At 37.2% G+C, this 11781-nt stretch overlaps 1 protein-coding gene across 2 annotated transcripts in view; it reads right to left on the bottom strand.

Moving 5' to 3' along the window:
• Positions 1–5415: 5415 nt before the first annotated feature.
• The window catches only part of oscp1b (organic solute carrier partner 1b), a 10218-nt gene continuing 3852 nt past the window's right edge, over positions 5416–11781 (bottom strand). For both annotated transcript variants that reach the window (XM_053632116.1, XM_053632124.1), the window contains 8 exons: positions 10444–10611; positions 10220–10300; positions 9936–10039; positions 9326–9454; positions 8552–8621; positions 8262–8401; positions 8052–8115; positions 5416–7147 (listed from right to left, as the gene is read on the bottom strand). In XM_053632116.1, coding sequence (XP_053488091.1) covers positions 7028–7147; positions 8052–8115; positions 8262–8401; positions 8552–8621; positions 9326–9454; positions 9936–10039; positions 10220–10300; positions 10444–10611 — 876 coding nt within the window. In that variant the 3' untranslated portion in view covers positions 5416–7027. The remainder of the gene's footprint in view (positions 7148–8051; positions 8116–8261; positions 8402–8551; positions 8622–9325; positions 9455–9935; positions 10040–10219; positions 10301–10443; positions 10612–11781) is intronic.

Here is an 11781-nt window from a genome sequence, read left to right as displayed (position 1 = left end):
TGTTAAAGTGACATCGGAGTCAAGATGTTTTAAAGAAAATAGCACAACAGTAAGGCAGTCAGAAAGTCTCAAACATTAATTGATCAAGTAATTAGGAGGTTAAAAAATAACTTACCAGTTGGCAAAGATGGTCTACCAGGTTGACTGTGTTTTTGCAGCTGGCAGTTGATCAGACCAAGCTGGATTTTTCAGCAGGATTAATTTTGCCCCAGTTTGCCCCTGCTGTCTGTTACATTAAAACAGCTAGAAAAGCAGATTAACTGGTTGTGGAGATGCAAAGACTACCAGCTTTACATCTCTGACACCTTGTCCTTATTCTTTCATGCACCCATGAGAGGTGCTATTTTAGTGTCTCCTCACTAAGCCCACCTACACCAGCAGCTTCAGTTTAGAGTGGGCAGCTTGTCAACATACAAGTCTTTCTTTCATAGTTGGTTTCATTTTCCTGCCTTGACTCAGCGCAGCTTTTGCATTTAGCAGTATGATACTTGTTATCAGCCAGTGGCTTAAAATTGGACGACCCACAGTTTTCTGGGTGGAAACTGAGTGAATCATCCTTTGTGAGTAGGCAACCCTTCTAAGGGGAAGACACGTTTTTAAAAATTAAAATAAAAATCTATGCATAGGAGGAAATATATATAGTAAAATGTTATAATAAAACGCAAGACATGGAATTACAAATAAAGATCATTTTTATAATAAGCCAAACAGTGGTTCAGTGGGTATTGAAGCCTAACAGCTCTAGGGTGCCTAGTTCTATCATGAGCTTTGGTTCTACTCTGTGTGAAGTTGAGCATGTTCCCCATGTGTCTGGTTTCCTCCCCTGTCCAAAAACATCCCAGTAGGTGGACTGGCTAAACTAAATTGTCCCTAGCTATGACTTATCTCATTTCACTCTGATGTCATGGTGCAGCATGCAATCCCACTAGTACCATTCATCATGGTGATTTAAATGGCTGGACTGTGCTGCCATTAAAAGTGACTGCAAATTAAGTGAACAATTCACACTCACTAAGGTAAACAGAAACATAGAAATGGAGAAGTGTTCATTGATGTCTATAAAAGTGAGAACTCAAAATTGGAGTATATGCATATGTTTAAGAAGAACAAATGGGCAAACAAATTGGAGTTCTCATTGGGAATGAATGTGACAGTGATTCATTGATTCATGTGTAGGCGCAGAATGTCTCTCCCACGACTATACAAATGAATAGAAGAGTTTCAGTATTGCTTATTATAAAATGTCATCAAAAGCCTTACTGTGTTGGCTGTGTGGGTGAACGAAAGACAGGGTGGGCAGCAGGACATGATGACTAGTCTGAATCTTTAGCCAATGATCAGTGTGCACTGCTATAACAGACTGTCTGTTACTCAATATGTGACAGGATTATCAAGAGAGAAAAAAGAAGGAAAAAACACACACATCCTCTTGTTGTAAGCAAACCAAGTTGTTAAGTATTGTAACTGATATTGGCAGTTCCACAGTCTGAGTGTGCCATGCATAATTTTCATGGTGCACTCACCTCACGTGTTTCTCTCATAGGCAGATTAGTAAAATGTGAAGGTGCAAGGCTTAGGACATAATGAGATAGGATGACATAGGATTTGACTATTTAAAATTAGGAAAAATACACACACACACACACACACACACACACCCCTGCCAAACAAAGTTGAAAAGCCCTGCTCTAGCCATCTAAAGGGTTGAACATATGGCTGGACATTGATATGGTAAAGCGTTACCATTCACGACAACAATGTTCTAATACTAAAACTAAGATTTTTGTTTTGTAAATAGTAGATAGTCACAACTTATCAGGTGCAAGATTGTCCATATTGTAAATATATACAGTATTTCACAAAAGTGAGTGCACCCCTCACATTTTTGTAAATATTTGATTATATCTTTTAATGTGACAACACTGAAGAAATGACACTTTGCTACAATGTAAAGTAGTGAGTGTACAGCTTGTACAACAGGGCAAATTTGCTGTCCCCTCAAAATAACTCAACACACAGCCATTAATGTCTAAACTGCTGGCAACAAAATTGAATACACCCCTAAGTGAAAATGTCCAAATTGGGCCCAAAGTGTCAATATTTTGTGTGGCCACCATTATTTTCTAGAACTGCCTTAACCCTCTTGGGCATGGAGTTCACCAGAGCTTCACAGGAGCTGGTGGATATTAGAGACCTTGTGCTCCTCCAACTTCCGTTTGAGGATGCCCCACAGATGCTCAATAGGGTTTAGGTCTGGAGACATGCTTGGCCAGTCCATCACCTTCACCCTTAGTTTCTTTAGCAAGGCAGTGGTCATCTTGGAGGTGTGTTTGGGGTTGTTATCATGCTGGAATACTGCCCTGCGGTCCAGTCTCTGATAGGAAGGGATCATGCTCTGCTTCAGTATGTCACAGTACATGTTGGCATTCATGGTTCCCTCAATGAACTGTAGCTCCCCAGTGCCGGCAGCACTCATGCAGCCCCAGACCATGACACTCCCACCACCATGCTTGACTGTAGGCAAGACACACTTGTCTTTGTACTCCTCACTGGGTTGTCGACACACACGCTTGACACCATCTAAACCGAATAAGTTTATCTTGGTCTCTTCAGACCATAGGACATGGTTCCAGTAATCCATGTCCTTATTCTACTTGTCTTCAGCAAACTGTTTGCGGACTTTCTTGTGCATCATCTTTAGAAGAGGCTTCCTTCTGGGACGACAGCCATGCAGACCAATGTGATGCAGTGTGCGGCGTATGGTCTGAGCACTGACAGGCTGACCCCCAACCCCTTCAACCTCTGCAGCAATGCTGGCAGCACTCATACGTCTATTTCCCAAAGACAACCTCTGGATATGACGCTGAGCACGTGCACTCGACTTCTTTGGTCGAGCATGGCGAGGCCTGTTCTGAGTTGAACCAGTCCTGTTAAACCACTGTATGGTCTTGGCCACCATGCTGCAGCTCAGTGTCAGGGTCTTGGCAATCTTCTTATAGCCTAGGCCAACTTTATGTAGAGCAACAATTCTTTTTTTCAGATCCTCAGAGTGTTCTTTGCCATGAGGTGCCATGTTGAACTTCCAGTGACCAGTATGAGGGAGTGTGAGAGCGATGACACCAAATTTAACACACCTGCTCCCCATTCACACATGAGACCTTGTCACACTAACAAGTCACATGACACCAGGGAGGGAAAATGGCTAATTGGGCCCAATTTGGACATTTTCACTTAGGGGTGTACTCACTTTTGTTGCCAGCGGTTTAGACATTAATGGCTGTGTGTTGAGTTATTTTGAGGGGACAGCAAATTTACACTGTTACACAAGCTGTACACTCACTACTTTACATTGTAGCAAAGTGTCATTTCTTCAGTGTTGTCACATGAAAAGTTATAATCAAATATTTACAAAAATGTGAGGGGTGTACTCACTTTTGTGAGATACTGTACATGTATATATATAGAAGTAAGCACAAATCACTGACGACCCCTACTAGCTCAGACCAGTGGTTCTCAAAGTGGGGTTTCTCTGGGATTCCTGTAGCATAGCCTTGTTTTTTTTTTTTTCTTAAGATAAGATAAACTTTACTGATTCCAAAGAAAGGTTTTGTGCCAACATGCTCAAGATCATACAAATAACAATGAAAAAGTAACAATGAATGTGTTTGGTAAGAAAATGCACTATAATATAAACCTATAATATTAATGTATAATGGGTAATAAAAAATAGAAATACTGTTTGCATGTCCATGTGCAAAAATTACTGACATAACTTCAAACAGCATTTCAATTTAGAAAACCCTTTCCTGCAGAAAGAGAAGTTGTCTGATTGCCACTGGGAGATAAGATCACTTGTGGCAATCTGTTTTGCTCTTTGGTGGTCTGATTATCTTGCTGAAAATACTGAGAACTGTGTTATGGAATGGGTGAGCAGTGTTGTCCATGATGCTGAGGAGTTTCTGCAGCATCCTCTTCTTAGCCACTTCCTCTTGCAAGTCTGGCTACACACTCAATATGTATCAAGCCTTCCTGATAAACTTTTTGATACTTTTGGTGTCAGCTGAGCTGACCTTACTTTTGGGATCAAGCCCCGAAAGGGTGACAACTCATTTTGTTTTCGTTAGTTTTCTTCTTCTTCCGCTCTGGAAGTCAATTGCGGCCCATAGAACTGCTCGCGGGAAAGTTATGAAATTTGGCACACAGATAGAGGACAGTCTGTTCTGTTAATACAGCAAATTTGGAGTCTCAAACTCAATCCCTCTAGTGCCACCAACTGTCCAAATTTGCACTCACGTTTATGTTAATAACTTTTGAACCGTGCATCACAGAACCAAAATTCCTTTTCCCTCTGATTCTTTGGCTCAAGGCAATTCAAGTGCACCATACCAGTTTCCACGTCATGAAAATTTTTCTGCCATTCTGAAAAACCTACATTTTCGAACTCGTCCTAGGCCGTTTGTCCGATTTGCACGGAAATTGGCTTGCATCATCTAGGTGCAATCATGACAAAATTTTATTCACAGAATTTTGATAAACCCTACCATTTTCGAATGGTGCTTCAACGAATTTGAGGAAAGTGCAAAATTTAACTTGAGGTTGTATCTCCGCAATGCTTTGAGGGATTGTGACAAAACTTGGTACGTGTCATCACCATTAAGCCCTGAGGTTACCTGCAGAGCTTCAGCACACTGCCTCTACTGGTCAGGAGATAGTAAAAACAGCTTTTTTGGCTCATAACTCTTGAACGCTTTCCTGCATAATAGCCATCATGCCCAGATGCTACCAGAGTAGTTTCAGAACAGCACCACATACTGGACAAAATTTCTAAGTAGCAGCTATTTTTAGTTATTTTTAAAATAAATATTTTTTATGATTGAAAGTTTACATTTTATAACTCCTCATACACTGTTCATCAGACCAAAAATATTTCACAAAGCTTCTTTTGCTGCTCATGGTACTGATAATTGGCTTGACCCATGTATTGCTGCTTGCAGCTATATTTATTATTGAGTTCTTTGTCTAATGGGAAAAAAAACAATTCAGCATGTTATCCAAAGCAAAAGAATGATTTGGTTGTACTATTAAAGCATGCCCAGGTAGTAGATGCACAGGGGCTTTTTGGACATCAGTAGTTCTTAGTAGTCTTACACTTACAGGTTATGTTTGAAACTAAAACTGAACATTACAAAATATTCACATTAAACTAAAACAAGCACAGATGGCAAGAATGTGCAGTTTACTCAATCATGAAACTGCATGCACTCTGCCACAGGATATTAAATAGAATAGTGCTATGATCCACACAATTCTTTCACGGTGCACATAAAATGAACTTAAAAATCATGAACTTAACACTAGTGGTGGTAAGCTAGTGTTAAAACTAAACTAAACAGCATGTTTTATATTGGTAAGAAGCACACTTTTTTTGTTCCATAGTTTTTATTTGTGAATTATGAAAATCATATTGAACCTTGTTAAATAGAACTACATAATTGTATAATAAATGGTGCATTTATTAGACATACATTCAGAAGAAGGGTGTTTTATGTCATCTCTACACATCTGTAAACATCTATAAATCTCTTCTTCTAGATGGTAAATTAAATAAAAATAAAATACATAAAAATACATCCACTTGTAAACTCAATCCTCCGAAAATTACATGATTTTCACTGAACAGTAAGGTCAGTTACAGGAGACACTATAGCACTCCAGTGCATTTCATGTAAAGGGACGATTCAGTTTTTTTCTGATCTAAAGGTCGTGTGTGTGTGTGTGTGTGTGTGGTTGATCAAAGTGTGAAAAGGCAGGACCATAGAATAAAAAAAACACAAGCTTTTATTTTAGAGAAAGCTAAACTAACTGATTTTGTCTATACAAATCATTCAGATTTTAATTTGGGGTACACCAAGCTGCCAGGCATTCAGCCAAGCTAAATATGATCAACATGATCCACATTTATGCAAGTACACATATGCTCAAACAGCAAAATGTGCACGCTTTACTCTGTCTGTTCTCGGATTGTGCAACAGGTGTAAATATCAGATTCCCATATGGAGACTTGCCATAGACTTACACACCTTAGTTTTGACAAGATTCCTTACATTTCTATCAAGTTGTTGGACTATATATTGATGTTTAATTACTAAATGCAATACACAGCCACCACATTGTATTAGCATTACATCCTATGGTGTTTTTTTAAGCTAATCTAAGCAAAACACATAACAGAGTCTCATTATAATGCAGCAAGGTTATGACAGGTGTAGGATTGAAAATTAAAGAAAATGTATTGTACATGCGTAGTAAAGCTTCTACAAGGAGTTGGTATGGAAATACAAACTGGTAAAACACAGTTACACAAAGTGCAAATCTTAATTAAAAAGTGATGTCAGTATTATTTTGAGAAAGGCAACACTCAGACTACTTCAGTTCACAGAGGACCTCCACAGTACTTTGCTTTTCTTAGAAGTGTTTTTGTTCCTTTTATAGTTTGGTTATTTCAGCCAGTAGCTGGCAAAGCTATGTATGGTGTAATCAACAATCATTCTACAGTTAATGTAAGCTGTAAAGATTTGTATAGTTTGTGTAGTTTTGTTAGCTATTGCTGCTTTGGTGCTTTGTTGTTATTGTTATGATGTTGTCAGGATCCATTGTAACTTCATTCTTATTTTAAAAGCTGGCAATACCTTGCTTGTATTGTAATTTATATTTTCATGGAGTCAATGTCCATAAATAGCATTTGTTGATGGAACAAGTGGGTTGTCCAGTGAAGTCACCGAGGTTTAAAATTTACATTAAGTTCACAGCAACTGCTCAGACTTTAAAAATCTCCAACATCGGCTGAACCCAAACAAGATGGACGGTGTCTGACAATGATCGACTCTACCAGTACAAACACATATCAGCTCCTAGTTGTTGGTGTTTTGGGAGATGGCCACTCTCTCAGCTCTCTGCATGAGACACTGAAGCACACCATGCACAACCTAGACTGCTTTACAGAAGCCGAGCACATATCCACTGCATATCAGAGGCCATCCATCATAGCCAAAAGGTCATCACCTTTGCTGCTGGAGCTTGGAACTGGCTCGTCTGACTCAGTGAACTCCCCCATGATCTTTGCCAATTCTGCATTGGCCAGATTGTCCTGAAAAACAGTGAAGACAACCAATGAGTTCATGAAGAATGTTTCCTCTATTATTATGTGTTTTTTATCTCAACGAAATCTGCTAACTGTGTAATCCTTAATATAACTGACATGTCTATTAAGCTGAGCTCTGTCAGAACATGCCGGGATCATTTGCAATCAGTGATGTCTCTGTACTTTGGTTTGCGTTGTAGGGGGAGAAAAAAAAAGAAAAAAAAAAAGAAAAAAGACTTTGGGGCATGCTGTTACAGGAAAACAATCAAGGACGGGGTGGTGTATTGCAGCCCTATGCGAAGCAGATAGCATTTCCTAATGTGTTTTATTCCTCTTATACCATAGCAATTTGCCAACAATACAATCTTTAATGTATTAATATACAACATATTGTACCTCTAACCGTTTATAGTTATGTTTAGTTAGTTCCTATGCTATAAGCAGTCATTCTCTCACTAGCTTCTCTTGATGTAGGTAAGACCAATAAAACCACAGGCAGCTTGCTATGTTACTGAGAAACAGGAAAGCATAAAGTCCTCTGGCCAGAAGACCATGGTGGAACATTCACTGACCTTCACAAAGTGCTTTTTAAAAAATTTTTTAACAGAGACTTCTTCCACAATTGCTAAATAAATGTTTCTTAACAGAAATCTTTACCATATCATAGTCTATGTCTTTCTTTGTTAAACATCACACATCATTATATTATATATTATGTAGAGCTTCTGCCATTTATTACTATAGAAACAAGCTCATTAATATAAACCTGGGATTTGAACTAACACACTATGGTCAGACCTTCTGGCCAATCAGATTCAAGAATGTAACAGAACAGTGGTATAAGGAATGGTATAATTCAATACTAAAAGCCACTATAGAAAACCGTCATTGTAGACAAATTCCTTCCTACCTTGGTTGCTTGGATATTTATAACTCCATAAGAGAGCTCTGCTGGTCTTGAGATCAAAGCTTCCCTGTGGGAGAAAATTAAAATTTCAATCATTCAAAGAACCACTGTAGTTTCAGTGAAATAAAAACTATGCCATTTAATCAACCTGTGTATAATGTATACCCTGTTCGGATGTGAAACAATTAGAGGATCACTCAAATAACAACTCACTCTTCCTCCTCATCTGTAGCAAAGAGGTTGACACGGAAACCAGAGTCAGTGTTGCTTGGTTTTCGAACCTCCAAACCTCCCATCAGCTTAGCAAGTAGATTCAGCTCTTCTTTTGCCAGTGGGTTTGGTATTGTGTTGACCTTAATAAACATGGATTAAATGCACAATAAATGCAAAAATATTTACTATATGTATTAAAAGTAACTTACTGCTGACGAAACACACATGCTCATTTATTTAGATTTGTTTGTATACAGGTATATATTCATTCAAAACACTCATTCCCTTACCTTTGTATGTTGTGAAGAAATTTTGGACGTTCCAGACATGTGTGTCTCCACTGGGCGACTTACACTGTACCTGTTACGGGACATTCAATGTTTAATGTTTAAACATTGTTAGGTTTGTGCTGACAAATCTGTAGATCAATTTTTTTTTTTTATAATGCTTTATACCGCAGCTCTGTTGAAAGCTTGATTCTGTTTGGTTAATTAATTTTCTCTAATACCATGGCTCATACAGTAGTTCCAGCTGCAATGTGTTCATTCAAATAGGACATTGTTTGTATAGGAACAATTTGCACAGGAAATTATGTGGCACAAAATCCACATAAATGGATTTAAACAATGTGTGTAATTGTTCATATGGTAAAGCTTTCTGTGAGTAGATGCTTATTTTGCATTTTTGGAAAGAGTGTCAGTACTTTTTTCAACAGTCAGTGATAAGTCATGTTTTGTATACATTAAACATGAATGCATAATAAACAATTCACTGTGTTGTTTTTTTATTTCATAACAAATTGCTGTAGAATAAGATGAATAGAACACTTCAGGACATGCTGTTATTGGAAAATAATCAGGGTGGTAACAGTAACTCTGCTTTACATTGGGTTGCAACACATCACCCCATATTTTCCTATAACAGCACGCCCAGTCATGTTTAAGCGGTTACTTAAAATATCAGATTTTTATAGAAGGCTTTAAAGAATGAGGCTACACTTTGATGGGGAAATCCCAAGTAACCATACATTTCCCTTTAAGGTTGAATGGTGCAGTGACACTCACATGTTTGTGCCTAGTTTGATAACTCGGTCACCAAACAGCTCAAAAGAACCCTCACGGAGAGCAGCTGTATAGTTTCCCCCATCACGATACTGCAACCTCTTCACCTCCTCACCATTACAGCTTAACATTCTGGAAACCAGGAAAAAGAAATGCGATAAGTGTTTAATAAGCACACCAGGAGGGAAGTATCAGCAGATGGTTTCTTTCAATCATCCTCTTCAATGTTAGACAGTGCTGAGGGCTACATATTTGCATTTCAGAGAACACGTCACTAAAGTACATTATTTTTCATGATACAGCTGTTGAATGTGTTTATTTTGCTTCTCAGGGATATTTTCCCTTCATTATCCTGTAAGCACTCAAAACGCTTACACAGAGACCTGAGCTTGTTAAATTGAGAAATTCCAATGAAACCAAGTTCGTTGGAATTAGTCCTACCAGTTCTAATTAAACTGAGTAGATAAAGTAATAACACTAAACATATCTTTCATGATTTTCTCTAACTGCTGATTTTCCCCCTAACAGTTTATTTATTTATTTATTTGTAAATTACACTTTATCCACAACTCACTATATAGCTAATGCAGGTATATTAAACACAAAGAGATACCGTATAAGTCCTGGGGAGTGTGTGCCATATGGAACAGGTCCTGATGTAGGAAGTACAAAGCGTCCATTGGAGTTTTGCACTTTGTCTTTCAGAAATATGGATACCTATCAAATCAGTCAAATACAATTTAGTTTATAACCCTTATATATACACATATACATATATACATATATATGTATACATTATATATGTATAATATAATATAAAAATTATAATATGTACACATCAAAAAAATGCATAATATATAATGCAATAATGCATTATAAAACAGATGGATGGCTTACTCGTATATGCATATCCTGAAAAAAGATGAGCAATGTTTGTCTAATTAGTTGAAATTCCCCACAAGATAAAGGAGTATATATCTGAAAGGTAGAGTAAAAGTAGAAATATGTTAAATATTTTACTTTACAACACTGATGAATATGTTTGGTATATAAAAGATACCATTTGCCTAAAAATAACAGCAATATAGGAAATATTCAACAATACAGGACAGCTGGCCTACCTCTATGAGTTGCCTGTATGTTTCACCCACTTGGCTGAGAATGCTGGGGGTATCCCGCACAAATTCCTTTATTGCATCCATGTGATTGAAGGTCACAAGAAGAATATCTTTAGGACGAGGGCATAGAAGGACTTGATATTTAAATGCCATAGTCATCAAGTCATAAAGCTGGACAAGGGAAAAACCCAAAGCAAATATGTTAATGGAACAACTTTTTAATAGTCACTTTTCATAGATATGTACACACACTAGAGGGTGCCATTTGGCACTTAATTACCAAGTAGAATATTTGCAATAAACAATGTCATAATATAAGCAATGGCTTAAGAAAGCTTCCAGTAATAGTTAAGCCTAGGTTCACATTGAGAGTATACTATAATTATCAGTATTATTTAGTTAAAATACTATAGAATCTCAGCACCCACATTTTAAATCTAAATCATGCCCAACAGCTGTCCATCATCTTAGAAAGTAAGTTACATAAAGCACTTCAAAGTATACCCAATTATAAATATGGGGGCAATATAACATATAATAGACAAGACTTTCATCAGCTTGAGAACAAAGATAATAGAACCAAATGACAAATTTATAGCTCCCATAACCAAGGCAATGTAATATATGGACAATATAATTAGGGCTGCAGCTAACGATGATTTTGATAATCGATTAACCTGTCGATTATTTCTTGGATTAGTTGGATTTAAAGGCCAATTTTTATTTTCTGCATTAAAAAAAACTAAAAACAAAAACAAACCTTATTTCACATTCCTCCCAATGTTACCCTTCAGACATTGTGCAAATTGAAGGTGAAAAAGGTATTAAATGTATCCATGTATGCTATAAATGGTGGAAAGGAGTTTTAAAAATATTAACATTATACTTTGAAAACAAAAAAAAAAAACTGATTGTCCACAAGCTTTAAAGCAGAAGTTAAATCACTATATTAAAAATGCTAAAAAAAAGAAAAACAAAAGCACAAATTAAGTGTTAACTGGTAAGACGTTGAATGTTCTGCAGTAACACACACATTCACTCATCTGAACACAGTAACGTTCCTTTATTCTGTAAATGTATGACACTTTTCACATTTATATACAATTACATGTTATAACTATCACAGTTACTGCTCTGATAAAAAAAACACAATTACTTTTGTTTCTAAATATAGCATCAAACAACATATTAGATCAAAATGAATATTTTAGAGTTATTGCGCTTCCTTTCTATTGCGCGGTTTGATTGATGTGCCTGCGTGGACTTGCGCTCATTCAGTGAAGTTTAATGGAGACTCACTCGCTGTTGGGACGAACAGTCCCAACCCAACCAGACTTGCTG

This window comes from Ictalurus furcatus, chromosome 1 (genome assembly GCF_023375685.1).
Source record: "Ictalurus furcatus strain D&B chromosome 1, Billie_1.0, whole genome shotgun sequence".
Taxonomy (NCBI): Eukaryota; Metazoa; Chordata; class Actinopteri; order Siluriformes; family Ictaluridae; genus Ictalurus; species Ictalurus furcatus.
Note: the sequence above shows the minus strand (reverse complement) of the source record. Positions and strands in the feature narration are given on the sequence as shown.